At 44.0% G+C, this 16,257-nt stretch overlaps 1 protein-coding gene across 19 annotated transcripts in view; it reads left to right on the forward strand.

Moving 5' to 3' along the window:
• Window positions 1-10,966, forward strand: part of DLG2 (discs large MAGUK scaffold protein 2) — a 2,323,126-nt gene extending 2,312,160 nt beyond the window's left edge. For all 19 annotated transcript variants that reach the window (XM_059883216.1, XM_059883213.1, XM_059883215.1 and 16 more), the window contains 2 exons: window positions 4,012-4,103; window positions 6,231-10,966. In XM_059883216.1, the coding sequence (XP_059739199.1) occupies window positions 4,012-4,103; window positions 6,231-6,337 (199 nt within the window). In that variant the 3' untranslated portion in view covers window positions 6,338-10,966. The remainder of the gene's footprint in view (window positions 1-4,011; window positions 4,104-6,230) is intronic.
• The last annotated feature ends 5,291 nt before the right edge of the window (window positions 10,967-16,257 follow it).

Raw genomic sequence — 16,257 nt, forward strand, 5'->3', positions numbered from 1 at the left:
GCGCCTTCCCCAGGGAGGGGTGAGTGCCAGGTCAGCTGGAACTGCAGCATGGCAGCTGCCACATTTGGGACCAATACATCATCACACACAGTGTCCTCAAGTGCATCACCCACATCAAAGCACAGGACTTATTAGCACACACATCGCTGACTCTTCAGAGAAGCAGAAAATCAAGGGTGTGTATGAACGAGCTGTGTCTTCACATTGTACTGCCATGTGACTTCTATCCCCCACCCCTCCCCATGGCAATGAGTGGCTTTCCTGTGTGTCTCCACCACGCCACCCAATATGCTTTTACCTTCTTGCTCCCTGTGTTTACTTCTGTCTTCAACTATCCTGTAATTATGTTTATTTGTCTGTCCATTCATTCATTCACTTATTCGTTCAACAAATTTAAGCGCTGACCAAGATCCATGCCACATGCTGATGAACAAGCCCTGGTCTCTGGCCTCAAAGAACTGGCAGACTGGTCAGGGAGACAAAACAACTTCATGTATTAGAGGATAAAAACCTGAATTCAAGGGGCTTCCCTGGTGATCCAGTGGTTGGGAGTCCAGGCAGGCTTCCACTGCGAGTGTTGCAGGTTCGATTCCTGGAAGAGGAAATAGGATCCTTCGTGACACACAGTGAGGCCAAAAGAAAAATTCAGTATTGCTGCAATAAATGCAAAGGGAATTCAGAGAAAATAGGCCAGCATGGCCAGGGAAATCAAAGAACATCCAGAACTACATGATTTCTTGACTCCTGGAGCAAAATACTATCTTTCTATGAGAAGTATCCATTGGTTTAAGCTCAGCACTTTCTGCCACCCAAAAATGACTGCCTCTCAAAGCTTCTAGGGTTAGTGCTGTTTGGGAAGAGAATTATAGATACCATTCCTCAGACAATATGAGTTTATTTCAACAAGACTTCAGGGAATTCCCACTTCTATATATTGTAGCCATCAACATCAAGCCTATAGTCATGCTAATGTCTGACTTCAGTTCAGTTTTGTATATTTCTAAATAGAGGTCTCTTTTGAAAGAACATCTTAGTGTAATGAAAAGTCTGTTTAACTAAAAATTGATTAGTGAAAAACAATAACTTTGAGTGCTTTCATGAAATTCACTCCTTTACCTTAAGCAAGTCTTACTTACTACTTCTGGCCTCAGTTACTTGCTCTGAAAAAGGAATTAAGACTACATGCTCCAGACCCAGTTCTCTGACTTCCTAAAGTGAGAGGCAAAGGCAGCAATGCCTTCAAAATTCTGTCTGCACCTCTGATGCATCCCGATGGACCAACCAAAATGTCTTTGCTCTTGGCTGAACTTTTATCAGCCCAGTGCAGTCACACTGATATTTTTATAATGATCAGAGGCAATGATTATCAGTCTTTGAGTAATAAAATGTCTTTGATTAAGAAAGAATGAGAAGGTAAAATATTCTTTTTTTTTTTTTTAACATAGACTTCAGGTTTATTCTTTTTTTTTTTTTTCTAATTTTATTTTATTTTTTAAACTTTACATAATTGTATTAGTTTTGCCAAACATAAGAAATATGGTGTATTTGGTTGGCAAAAAAAAAATGTTCACACCTAGAAGACATGGAAGGATAAAGCTGCCCCTGGTTGGGAATCCATAGATTAGGTTACTCTCCATTTTCCTCCCTCCTCAATTTGTCCTTGAAACTTTGTTGGATCTAAATAATCTCACAATGATTAAGCAGCACACACCTACAGTTAATGATACACCAACAGCTGAGAGACTAACAGAAAGGACAGAGAGCGCCTGGTGTAATTACAGCCCATTTTCCTATCCACCGAAGAACTGATGCTTTCAAACTGTGATGGTGGAGAAGACTCTTGAGAGTCCCTTGGACCGCAAGGAGATCAAACCAGTCCATCCTAAAGGAAATCAGTCCTGAATATTCATTGGAAAGACTGATGCTGAAGCTGAAGCTTCTATACTTTGGCCACCTAATGAGAGGAGCCGACTCGTTGGAAAAGACCGTGATGCTGGGAAAGATTGAAGGCAGGAGAAGGGGACAACAGAGGATGAGATGGTTGGATGGCATCACGGACTCAATGGACATGGGTTTGAGTAAACTCTGGGAGTTGGTGATGGACAGGGAGGCCTGGCGTGCTGCAGTCTGTAGGGTCACAAAGAGTTGGGTACAACTTAGCAACTGAACAGCAATTCCTATCCAAACAAAAATAAAACAAAATAGGCGTCAGAGATTCCTTCCTGCCAGGCTTCTCTTTCCAGCTCACTATTTGACATGACTTACTTAGAGCCTGTTTGAAATATTTTGGTCCCAGAGTTTTTGATTGTTCCATTCTCTCTGCATCTTTAAGTCAAGCCATCTTTAGCAGTTCCTTGAAATTCCATTTGATAATAAAAACAGAGGAAGTCCAGAGCTCTTTGGCTATAGACGTGCCTTACAGCTTGAAGTTGAGCCTCTAGAGCTACAGAATCCTTTTTCAGCCTGAAAGACACACATGCCTGAGGCGCCCGTCTCATTTTCTATAATTTGTTGGAAGACTGTCTCTGTTTCTCCACTCCACGTGTCTGCTGCCCACACTGAAGATGAACAGCAGCCTTTGGGGAGGGTGGGAAGGTCAAGAGATCTAAGCTTTCTATGAGGTCAGGACCTGAGAACAGTCAAGTCTTATTCTCTTAGATGGAATGAGCTCCGGAAAGCTGTGAAGTATCTTCCCTTCTCTCCACTTGCTCTCCTCCCCTCCCTCTGGCCACCCCAGAAGATTGTGTTCAATTCTAAGTCATGGACTTAATGGACATGAGTTTGAGCAAACTCCAGGAGATGATGAAGGACAGGGAACCCTGGCATGCTGCAGTCCACGGGGTCACAAAGAGTCGGACACAACTGAGCGACTGAACAACAACAACAACGTCCCGTATTTAAAAGAGGTTGAAGAATTGAAAGAGACACGTGTACCCCAGTGTTCATCGCAGCACTGTTTATAATAGCCAGGACATCTGCCCATCAGCAGATGAATGGATAAGAAAGCTGTGGTACATATACACAATGGAGTATTACTCAGCCATTAAAAAGAATACATTTGAATCAGTTCTAATGAGGTGGATGAAACTGGAGCCTATTATACACAGTGAAGTAAGCCAGAAAGAAAAACACCAATACAGTATACTAACGCATATATATGGACTTTAGAAAGATGGTAACAATAACTCTGTATACGAGACAGCAAAAGAGACACTGATGTAGAACAGTCTTTTGGACTCTGTGGGAGAGGGAGAGGGTGGGATGATTTGGGAGAATGGCATTGAAACATGTATAATATCATATATGAAATGAGTCGCCAGTCCAGGCTCGATGCAGGATACTGGATGCTTGAGGCTGGTGCACTGGGACGACCCAGAGGGATGGTACGGGGAGGGAGGAGGGAGGAGGGTTCAGGATGGGGAACACGTGTATACCTGTGGCGGATTCATGTTGATGTATGGCAAAACCAATACAATATTGTAAAGTTAAAAAATAAAATAAAATAAAAATAAAAGAGGTTGAGACAGACGAGAACAAAATCTAAGGACGGGTGACCAGGAAAGTTACACATTTCCAAATCATATCCAATGAAAGAATAGATGAAGGAAGCAGGGCAGTTTTTTCTGGAAGAATGGAAGCCCTGAGGGACACATCAGCACTTAAACACCCAAAGGCCTGTCCTGGAAGAAGGAGGTTCGGTTCTGCTCTGCAGAGCTGCAGAGGACAGAACTAGTGAGTGGATATCATGAAAATAGATTCATCTTCAATCTAACATGGGACCAAGAGACGACCCCCTGGGAGCGTGAGCGCCCTGGGGTGGGGGCAGCGATAGGGGAGGATGGGGGCAGCGACAGGGAGTTCATTGTTGTGGCTGAAAACATCCCAACAAAGAGGAGTCCGTCAAGGGCTAGGAAGCTGCTGCTAAGATTGCACTCGGCCACGTCCACTGTAGTTTTTCAGGATTTGGTGTGTTCCCTTTGTGTTCTAACACCAGACTCTCCCTTTTCCCAGGGAAATGAATAAGCGTCTAACAGAGGAACAAGCCAAGAAAACCTATGACCGTGCAATTAAGCTAGAACAAGAATTTGGAGAATATTTTACAGGTATGTTCATTCGCATTTGTACTGTGAGAAAGAGGATGAATTGTCTGACATTGGCATGGAGGGGGCTCTGGGCCTGGTATACCTGGGCTCTAGCACCTTCCTGCTAAAAATGCCTTATTTGCCACTTCTTCCATTTGATTCAAAACTCTGGGTTCCTTCTTCTCTGGATTCAGCTTCCTGGTTCCCACTGGCCCTACCCAAAACCATGAGTGGCAGAGACTGAGCTATCTCCTGGGAGAGAGATGTTAAGCATTAGTATCTCATTCAAAGATGACTCATTGGAAAAGACCTAAATGCTGGGAAATATTGAAGGCAAAAGGAGAAGGGGGCAGCAGAGGAGGAGATGGTTAGATAGCATCACCAACTCAATGGACATGAATTTTAGCAAACTCCAGGAGACAGATAGTGAAGAACAGGGAAGCCTGGTGTGCTGCAGTCCATGGGGTCACAAAGAGTCGAACAGGACTTAGCAACTGAACAACAACAACAAAATCTCATCCAACTTCTCTCCCTGAGATGATCAGAAATTTGAAAACGAAACTTTTAAGGCTCCAGATGTGCACTGTCCAAAGCAGTTACTCTTGAAAAGTAGTCCCAGGGTCTCTAGTCTCTGCTTCATGAGCCTCTGGGTCTGTCTCCCCATTAGGCACCAGAAGAAGATGCTTGAAGCACTTCGTGTGTTTCAGTTAATTCCATGTCATATCTTAATGCATAAAAAATGTTTTTTCTTTTTAAATATTTCCTTGGAAACATAAATTAGGGGGGATATTTTGTCCTGGTTATCATAGGTTCTCTATTCTTATATACTTCCATGAAACACTGATCAGGTCCAAAAAGTGTTCAAACTTTGGAATTTGCCTTACAACTGATAGGTCTTCCCTGTAGTTCAAATGGTAAAGAGTTTTCCTGCAGTGCAGGAGACCCGGGTTTGATCCCTGGGTCGGGAAGATCCTCTAAGTTCAGTGCAGAACTCAGGCCGTGGGATCACAAAGAGTTGGACACAACTCAGAGATTAAGCCTACATACAGTTACAACTAATGGTTTAAAACAAGAACTTTCCTCCCGAGTTACCTTACATGAAGTTAGGTGTTTTCCTTTTTATCTCAATCAAAAGATGAGAAAGCTGGTGCCTTAGCAGTTTGCAAATCTGTTGAATCAGGTAAATCTTAAGTAAAATTCCCATCAGTAACAAAGATATGAGTTATGTTTCCCCCTAAAAGAACATCCAGTATGTTCAAAACAATGTACATGTTGAACAATGCTTTATATTCAGGAATAAAATATAATGATCAGCACATTCCAAGGACTGTTTTTGAAAATCTAAACCATGTTTCAGTAACGACTTCTTTTTAAGCCCCAGTGTCATACGGATAGTATTGATGTGTTTGGGATATCTATCTACAAGATAGTTTTTGTCCAAAGGAGATAATAAAATGTATTTAAATCTACTGTAAGTGAATTGGTTTTTGGGGTAATACACTGTGTGTTTCCTTCTATTTTATGTATTTTTTGCAAGTAATTGCCATAAGATATTCTCACTATGAAGAGCCCTGAATGGGAAAATCTCAATTTATTAGATTACTTGGAGAATGAATAAAGTTTCTTATTAAAGGTTTTGGGGATTGAGGAGAGTAACTAAAGTTTTTTCTAAAATCCTTATTATTTCCTCTGCATCTAAAATATTCTAATTTCTGCCCATTATAAAATAAGTAATATAAGTCCAGCTTATAAGAGAATATAAGCTGGAGAATATAAGTCCAGCTTTCTTTGGTAACAGGGAGCTCTCAGTCTGAAAATTGATCAATGCCTAGCTCAGTGCCTGGCCCAGAGTCAACACCCATAAAACTTAAATAAATGAGTGATTCATCATGTAGAACTACAGAGAGACATGTAGAAAGAAGGAAGACTGATATATTTATTACTAATCTAGGACATGCCTTAAAAGCATTTTTTAAATCATTGATGTGACCTTGCTTAAGTGAATCTCTGCTTTTTCTTATTATTGTGAAGTCATATGAAGCCTCCTGATGAGTTTGTCACTGTTTGAGCTTCTTCTACATGATTGATGGTCATTCTTCACCAGCCAGGAAATGCTTCCTGACTCCGGTGTGTTTGCTCTTGTTCCAGCTATCGTCCAAGGCGACACCCTAGAAGATATCTATAACCAATGCAAGCTTGTTATTGAAGAGCAGTCTGGGCCTTTCATCTGGATTCCCTCAAAGGAGAAGTTATAAATTAGCTACTGCACCTCCAACAATGACAGAAGAGCATTTAGAAGAACAAAATATATATAATATACTACTTGGAGGCTTTTATGTTTTTGTTGCATTTATGTTTTTGCAGTCAATGTGAATTCTTATGAATGTACAACACAAACTGTGTGAAGCCATGAAGGAAAAGGAGGGGCCAAAGGGTGGGACAGAAAAGACTTCGCAGTACGCGGGGAAGGCTTTGGTTTGCTCAAAGTGCCAGGTGTAGGGACGAACCTCTGATGGGCTCCGTGCCCAAGAGATGGGCAGCCTCCTCACCCAGCAGATGTCCAGAGCTGACTTAGCTGCTGAGCTCCCCGTGTTTTTCGCTTTAAAGAAAAGTTGCCAGCACTTGAACTTCACCAACCTTCCCATTACCCACATCTATAATTGGTACACTTCAAATTTTAGGACTATGCACATCCTTTGATTTCTTTACAAGCAAAAGAAAGAATGGGGGAGGGGAAGGCAAGGAGTCCCTTTGGAGACAGCATAACATTCCTATCAGAGAGGGACGAGCGTGTAGTTTCTTTGCCTGGCATCTACAAAGATGAGCATTTCATAAAATTCACAAGTGTGTGGAGGACTGACCTCACTGGGAGGAGGGGATTCCACCTGGGGTTAGCTTTATGATTGTTTATTGTCTATTTTGCCGTTTATAAACTGAAAGAAGGCACTAAAGATGAGAATAATTTATACAATAAAAATATATTAAATGTATAGAAGCGAATTTCTATAGGTTAAAAAAAGTTTTGTGAAATATTTTGTAAAGATTAATTGAAAGACTAAGTGTATGCACTATCTGCAGATGATCCAACTCAAGAACAGAAAGTTGCACTCTCCCTTTTGTTGCCAGTGATCCATTAAGAGCATATGAGTTCCTTCTAAAGCCTGACAAAGACTTCTCCCTCATTACCTCCCGCGATCCTCCTCCCACATCAGAGATCCACTCTCATGGAGCACATCCCTTAATGAGTTGCCCTCGTGGATATTTTTGGAGGACATTTGGTTAATGCATTTTTTTCAAGCTGATGGCTTTCAAAGACAAATTCATACCAATGATGTAAAGGAAAGTTTTTGCTTTTTTCTTGTTAAATACCCTGGGCCTGCCATGCAAATAGCTGAATAATGTTGTTCCTAGTAACTTACATACAACTCTTAAAGGATCATTTAGTATTTTGGCTGTCATGAATAATTAGGACTCTTCTGTCTGTTTTATAAGTAAACTGAGGGCTTTTGTAAGAGCCAGAGAAGGTGCAGAGCCGTGGAGAGATCTGTCCTAAGATGCAATATTTCTTTGAGGAAGAGAGAGAGAAGGGGAGGATCTGACAGGAGCGGGTGAGGGGTGCAGGCTTTTGTTTCTGTGTACAGGACAGAGAGAGAACCACCAGGAAAGACCATTAATGACTTCGAGCTCAACCAATTGAACTGCCTTTCTTGGGGGCTGCACCTGGACCAAGTTTATTTTTTAGCAATTATAACTATGATGATTAAAAAAAAAGAAACTTCCCGAAGCCTATCTCCCACTTTAGAGCTGGTGACATCAGCATTGCTTGCACCCCAGGTGTTTAGAGAGAGACTTTCCAGTGATCTCTGTAACTACTCAACTCTGGGTCGTATGCATGCCCAGACTAAGCCCCGTCGCCTTATTTCTGGGGTACATCCAGACCTGGCAGGATTCTGCCACACTGTGCAGCAAACCAGCATGCCGGCTGGGATGGGAGAGCGAGAGGCAGAGCCATCAGCAGTGATGGGGCTTCTTCACAGGAAGAACATCAGAGCTCAGAATGAGGGTCTCTTTCCAAAAACAAGCATTTTTCATTTGACACTAAAACACCACAGTCTGCCTGGCTGCAGTCACCAAAACAGACACAAGAGATGCAAAGCCATGCGTCTACCTATAGTCTGGAGGCTGCCTTTACCAATGGAAGGGCTAGCAATCCATTTTCCCTCTGATGAGAGTTAAATTTCCCAAGATTTCTTTAGAGTGTTCAAAATGTCAAAAACGTAGCCATGTCTGCAATTCGCCAGTTTCAGGTCAAGGCCTACTTTCATCCATCTTTGCTCCCAGAAGTTTCCGCCACCAGAATGCCATTCCTGATCCCAGCTCTACTTTTAGGCCACCATGATAACTTCTTTGGTTTCTCAACTGAGCATGCAACCATTTATTTAGAGGACTGTCATTAATGAATAGATGTTTCCGCGGGTCGTGTGATGTGCTTTTCCATTTAATATTAAGTATTGCTGTGGCTGAGTACAATCAAATTGAACCACCAACCCTTGGTTTTGTAGTAACATAATTATTTTCCTAGTGTAGATGCTTCCAGATAAGAAATGGCATTTGCACTGATTTTTTTTATGTAGATTTATATAAATATATATAGACATATATATTTGCTTGAAGAATCACCAAGCCAATTGGTGAGAGGGTCTTTTCCTGTAGAATTTACACCTCCATTTGTTGTGTTGTCTTGCGCTTCCCAATGTTGAGGTCTCCACGGCTCCAACCCACGGGTATATTTTGCCGCAGACCCGATGACTTAAGATGGAAATGGCGCGAAAGCTACCCAGATTACAACTGGTGCAAATGCACGCGGAGCCTGGGGCCAGACTGGTGCTAACACCGCAAACTTTGTCGAGAGCTCTCTCCAATCTGAAAGCTTGCTGGGGGCGCAATGTCACCTTCACACGCTGGGCCCTTTCGGAAAAGTGCCAGATCGTGTCACTGGTGCTATTTTTCATGCTCTGGTACAATGTGTAGCACCACGGGGGTCTCAGCTTTACCAAAATCAAAAATCCCACTCGTCAGCTAATTGCAGGGGCATTTGTTTCCGGCTCTCCTCCCACGGGATCTGTGGGCCATTTCTTTGCAGGCCTTTCCTCCCAGCCCTATGCTCTTGGGTTGGCTCTGTTGGGTGCGCCCATCTTTCCGGAGCTGCACTCAGGTGCCTGTGAGCTGTCTTGAATCCCACTGCCAGCCCTTCAGGACTCCGAGCCAGGGGAAGAGCTCCCCACTCCTATGGCTCTGGCCTCTGTTCTTTTCATCTCATTCTTTCCCTTTGCTCTTCTCCTCCTGGTTCTAGCTCGTTCCATCTCTTTCATGTACCTCTCCCTTCATCCTTCCTATCTCCTCCGAGTCGTTGGCTGTCTCCCTCATCCCTTCCTTACTCCCTGCCCTCTGTTCCCTCATCTCTTTGTCCGTCTCTCCCACCATCTCAGACACTCCCTTACCTCTTCCTCTGTCTCCACCGTTTCTGTACTTTCTCTTCTCACGTCTCTGGCCACCTCCTCTCCCATAACCCGCTCCTTAATTTTTCTGTCCTTTAAGGGCTCCTGGCTGATTCAGACAGCAAGTCCACACGCTGGACTCATGACACAGATTCTTTGGGTCACCATTTTCACCCAGGCAGCCCAGAAAGCTAAGCTGAGCGTGAATGAGGTCCCGGCTGGAGCCAGCTCCAGCAGGCCTCCCCGAGCCAGCCTGCACCGCTGCCCAGGCAGTGACGATGCACGTGCCCTGGGCCCTGCCGGCACCTGGGTCCCTTTCTGCCTGAAGCCTGGTCCACAAGGAGCCCACTCCCAGCACCACCCCACGGTTCCAAGGACACTTCCTTTCGCTAAAGGCAGACTCCAGCCCCAACAGTTGTTCTGACAGCAAACCTCTTTCTTCTCGTGGAAGCCATGCCATCACCTTGGTTTGGAGAGAGAGAGATTTTTTTTCCCCCATTCATAAGCTTTCTTTTTCCTCTTTTCATCTGAAGCTCCCTCTGCTTTTCAGCTGGTGATTGCTCTGGTGAGATTGAATGGACTTGCTGGTGAAATTACATCTTTTTTTTTTCCTGTCTTGGTCCTGCCTAAATTCCTACAAAAATATTTAAGTCAGAGACTCAGGCTAGTTCCTAAGTTTATCATAGTAATTTGTCACTCCTACAGGAACAAAAGGGGACATTTCCCTTAGAGTATGTGGAGTCTCTCCTGTGACAACTGATTTGAAAGAGGACTCCCTCCAGAATTCTGTGGATATACATTTTACTTCTGTGTATGTATGGCATATGTGGTTTGTATATCATGTATACACTTACCACATTGGGTACGCGTGACTGTGGATGGAAACCTACACACACACTTTAGTCTGTAAATATCCTTCCTCACTGAAAACTGTGCTTTGGAAATCATTTTTTGTACAGCTGTGCAGTTTCTTGTAGCAGCTGAGGACAAGCTTAAGACAGGTTGAATGGTTTAGACAAAGATCATCTAAAAGACAGAAGACAGAATCTCCCTAGCAACTCACGAGGACAGACAACCAAATGGCAAGGCACTCCCCATGAGATGGCGAACTTTTCTCCTTTTTGAATCTGTGTTTCCTAAACGCGTCTTAACTTCCGAGTGCACCAGGCTGTATGCGTGAGATCCTTTCAGTATGCCAAGTTTTGTAACAGTTTTCTCTGACTGGATGCTTCTCCATTGTGCAGGATGGGAGGGGAGGGGGAAGACTCCTTGCCTGGGCTGGAGTTTACAGAGACACTGCACAGCTTACACTCCTGTTAAGTGTAAATATTCGACACTTCCATTCCATTTGTGTAAAAAATAAAGCACACACGATTATAAAATCAAGATGTATATTTCATACTCACTGCGTCTTTGCATATTTATTGCGTTGCCAGTTGCCAGCGGTGGCCCCGTTGTAAAAAAATGCTTGATAGAGTGTTTATAAACATGTCATGGTTTTATTATAAGATATAAATATTAAAACATTTTATACTTTATAGCAAATTATTTTCTCTCAAAGCATAATTTGTCTTCTTTCACAAAGAGTAGAATCATTGATTTCTATTTTTATCAGACTTGTCTGATTTTAGAGATAAAGTGTAGTTAGACTACATTTGCTCTGAAAAATACTGGCATTGCCAGGAGGAGCTGAAAGTGGTGCTCCGAAGTATTTTTGAATATTTGATTACCATCTTGCTTGCTCTTAATCAAGATTTTGCCAAGGGTGAACAATAGTATTAAATGATAGGTTTGTTAAAGACCCTCATGTCTACATGAAAAAACTTAATTCTCCAGTTTCAAAACTGTGAGATTCCAGAAGATACTAAGAATAGGGAAAAACAGTTTTTTCTTATCTGATCCTACTGATGCAAAGAAAGGCATAAATTGGAAAAGAGGTGTCATTTTCCATGCATACTGAGGTCAAAACACATACCGGCTCCAAAGAGCTTAGCACACAAAAGCGTCAGGTTTGAAAATCTGAATCTGCCAGATAATTCTTCCCTCCAGATTAAATGTATTCCTTTACATAAAGGCATTTGGACAGTGCAGGTCTCTTAGTTGGGGAACCAAAACAAATTTCTCCCGTGAAAGGGTGAAATTTCACCCTCCAAGTGATCCCTCTGAGTACGTTTTGCTTCATGATAAACTATATCCAGCGTAGTTGGATCAGCCACTGGGGAAGCCAGGCGTGTTGGTCATCCCATCCTGGCCGCACTGTGAGCCTGCAAGAGTCTCCGCCGGCTGCCCTGTGTCTGTCCGTGGTGCTTGGTGGCGGTGAGCTGTCTCTGTCCACAGTGCTTGGTGGCAGTGAGCTGAGCCCATCCGAGGCTGCAGAAGAAGACACTGGCTGAGGCTGCAAGCCCAGTGCAGACTTCACACTCCCACAGTTATTCCATTTTTAACATCTGCAGTCTCATCAGGTTTAATAATGGTAATACAACACAAAAGCCAGATTCACTCAATAATGGGTGTCTTTACTGGGGAGGGTGGTGAGGGAAGCTTGAAGAGCTTTTGACTTTTGGGGTCCTGTTTCATTTCTTCGTAAATATTTTTAAGACATGACCATTCTGGGAGTCTGTAAAGTTAGACATGGACTGCACATCTTTGCACCTAAGACGACCTAGCTCTGCATCCATGGGCTTTGTAGATACTCTGAGACTAAACATTCTTGACAGAATTTTAAAGCCTCGGTGGGGCACAAAGGTAAGGAACATTTGCAGAGGGGCCACCAGCTCTCTCAGCACAAAGCAGACACAGAGACTTTGAAGCTGTCAGGGGACGATGTCATCTATGGGCCGGGACTGCTGGGTCTCAAAACACTAGGTGTGGTCCTCTGTGACTAACCTTTCCCTTAGGGACTCAGAAGGCACTACTGCTCCCATGAAATTGATCCTTCTCCCCCTTCTAATGTTACAGCCATTGTCAAGCCCAGAACTTGTCCCTAATGCCCCTTAGCACAGCTGGGACAAAGCTGGAATATGTGGGCAAACTTTGCTGAAGGCTGTATATAAACCTCTGAGCCACCAGAGAAGCAGACTGTATATAACAAACGGGAAATAACAGATGAGCTGATTTATGGGATAGGCTTAGTGCCCAGCACCTGGCCAGCTGCCAAGTGACACAGGGCCATCTTCCCCACCTCCCGGGGGTCCTTTAGAGCTGGACCTGAGGCCAACACGTGCACTCTGTTGCAGCACACTTGAGAGACATAGAATCCACGCCTGAGCCTGACTCAGCACTGCTTCCCCCAACGTCAGCTACAGTAAAAACTCCTGCTGCCTCCATCCCTTTTGCTCCCATGTGCCAGCATACAAATGGGATTGAGTCACAGTGGTTAACTTTGATTCCTCTTTCATTGTAAAATTGCCTTAGATGCAGATTCCGATGCAGCAGGTATGGGGAGGAGCTGAGTGCCCACATTTCTAATTGGTTCCCAAGTGACGCTGACACTGGAGTCGTGCATTGTCGGGAGCCACATTAGGCATTACTAACAAAATGGAGGCACAGCCCCAGCCCCTTCTCCTCATTCCGCACGCACGGCCCCGGGATGAAGGAGTTAGGCCATGTAATTCTGACTTGTCTTTTTCTCTCCTCGGCTGAGTTGACTGAAAAAGAAGGCACAAAGCCTTCTGCAGCTGTGCTCAGAGAATAATTCATAAAGTTAATCATTGACATTTGTTTAAGGACTTTTACAGAAGAGTGTTCCAGGATGAGCACAGAGGCCACAGCTTGAGGCCATGGGAGGGATTACTATCTGAAGCCTATTTGTGAGGAAAATGTTTATGGCAAAGAAGTTTACTGAATTTAGGGCTTAAAAATAATTAAAATAGAAGTTAAAGATTTAAGGAATGTTGTAAAGTTAGCATATTTTACCATAGCTTATAGAAGTTAGGAATTTTAGAGACACTATAGCTAGAAGCCTTTTTAAGAGATAGTGAGCTCAGGATGTTAGGGGCAAACAGGATTTAGGAAGATAAGTAGTAAACTGAGGAATGTAGCATGAGCTACAATGTAATAACAAGTTAACTATAGGACACATTAGAAGAGGTAGATAATAGATGATAAGGCTGATTTCGAGAGAATCACTGAAGCAGGAACTCTGTTTGAAGAGCAACAATGATTTATGGAGATAATAATCTGGGAGAGGGGAACTGAAAACGTCAAACCTCTGACCTAATGTTTTTGTAAAAGTATAAAAGAGAATCTTAAACTTGAAATAAAGAGGCAGTCCAAAAAACTGAGAGGCTGTCTCATCCGCCAACACTGTCCATCTCTTCAGGTTGAATCCCTGGCTGCTGGAGCTGGACTCTGGGAGTGCATGCGTGCGTGCTAAGTCACTTCGGTCATGTCCAGCTCTTTGCAACCCTATGGACTGTAGCCCGCCAGGCGCCTCTGTCCCTGGTGTTTCCCAGGCAAGAATACCAGAATGGGTTGCCATGCCCTCCTTCAGGGGATCTTCCTGAACCAGGGATCCGAACCCACATCTCTTACATCTTCTGCTTTGGCAGTCAGGTTCTTTACCACTCGCTCCACCTGGGAAGCCTGATGCTGGAATCACTAGGCTCTAATCCAGTCTGATTTTTCACACAGCTACTGACCACCCACCAGTGGGTCATTACCCAGCATTTCTTTTTTATGAAATAGAAACTAGAGTGCCTCATGCATAGTGAGGATGAATATCATTTCATGTTGTATGAGGTACAGAATGCATTTCTTACTGTCTGTCATAGTCACAGTCAGAAACAGTGCCCTGACCTGCACTCAGCCAGCTCCCAGAGACTCCTCTCCTCCTGAAGATGGGGGTTGGAGAACTCCAAACTATTAAGTCCTTCTCTCTGCCGCCTCTCAGCTTCTACTCACTAGGCCTAGTTGCAGAGTCACACAAACCAAAGCATAGACCCTCTTCACCCAACTGAGATGGCGAGTGAAATTAAAAGCATCCACCTGAACCTACTAAATAAAGACCACTAAGGCCCTAAATCCGGCTGACTCGGGGAGATCCCCTGGAAGAGGAAATGGCAACCTGCTCTGGTATACTTGCTTGGGAAATCCCACGGACAGAAGAGCCTAGCAGGCTATAGTCCATGAGGTCACAAAGAGTCAGACACAACTGAGTGAGCACGCACGCAGTAGAGGTGTGGTATTAGAGCTCCTTGAAAAGAACAGATGATTTCTATTCAACAAAAATATAAAGCTAACAAGCTGGGACTTACCTGGTGGTCCAGTGGCTAAAAATCCAACTGCCAATGCAGGGGATGTGGGTTCCATCCCACACGATCTTGGACGTGGGTCTGGGAAGATCCCACTTGCCTAGGGGTAACAAAGCCCGTGAGTCACAACTACCGAGCTGGAGCTCCAGAGCCCTCAAGCTGCCACCAGCGAGCCCATGCACCACAGCTACTGAAACCCCAAGCACTCCAGAGCCTGTGCACGGCAACAAGGATCCAGCGTGGCCAAAAATAAATACATTCATTCATTTAAAAAAAAAAAAAACTAACAAGTTGAGAGATTGAACCTGATGGGGTTCAGGGCACACTGCCCCAAGATGCACCACTCTGCACACAGATTATTTCCAGCTGAAAATAAGCAAGCCCTAGAAGACTCAAGAAGAACCTTTAAACTTTCCCCTAACTGCCTAAAAGGTATTTAAGTTAGATAATTTAAGAGAGGCCTGTTCCAGGAAGAAGCTATCACCATAAATAACTCATGAAGTAGGTGTGACAGAGAGGAACCCAGCAAGGGCTTTTGATCAAAGTCCTCTCTGTGGTCACTGTCTCTAGATGACCTAACAAACATGTATTTACCAAACACTAACTCTTCCCATCTTGCTGTGAATTACCTTATTTCCCTTCAAAGTCCCAGACCCCTACATCCTTCCCCTTAGTCCAAAATGACATATATGCCTCATCTTGCCTTACTTGCAGGATAAGGGCAGATTCAAACAGCTACTAATCAGAGAAATAGGGAATGCAGAACCAGTAAAAAGCCAACCAATGCAGAAACCAACCCATAAACCACAGTGCAGTGATTAAAGATAGATAACAATACCTTGAGCTTTTCTGCAAGAACAAAGACCCCCCAACCAGGTGGAAGATGGTAACTTCAGGCTGAACACAAGAATCCTAGACCCCCACCCTGCTACCTCACCACCAACCAATCAGAAGAAAGTCACTCACCCTGCAGCCACACCCCACATTTTGCTTATAAAAATTTCTCCCTGAAAACCTTCGGAGGGTTTGGCTCCTTCTTTGAGCAGGAACCACACATTCTCCTGAAAACTTTCTCTGCTCCAGACACCAGCATTTCAATTTGTTTGGCGTCACTGCAGCACTGAATCTCTCTTACGATGTTTCAGGAGGGGGCACCCCTTCCAGGGCTCAAAAGCGGGCTCCTGTCTAACACTCAGAAGTGAATTGTCCAAGGAGACATGTGTGCTGACAAGGCAACAGACTTTATCAGGAAGGGGCGCCCGGGTGGAAAGCAGGAGGGTCAGGGAACCCAGGAGGACTGCTCTGCCACGGGACTCGCAGTCTTGGGTTTTATGGTGATGGGGTTCGTTCCTAGCTTTTCTCCAGTCAGTCATTCTGATTCAGGGTCCTTCCTGGTGGCGCATGCATGGCATGCGCATTCCTCAG

Source organism: Bos taurus, chromosome 29 (assembly GCF_002263795.3).
Source record: "Bos taurus isolate L1 Dominette 01449 registration number 42190680 breed Hereford chromosome 29, ARS-UCD2.0, whole genome shotgun sequence".
Taxonomy (NCBI): Eukaryota; Metazoa; Chordata; class Mammalia; order Artiodactyla; family Bovidae; genus Bos; species Bos taurus.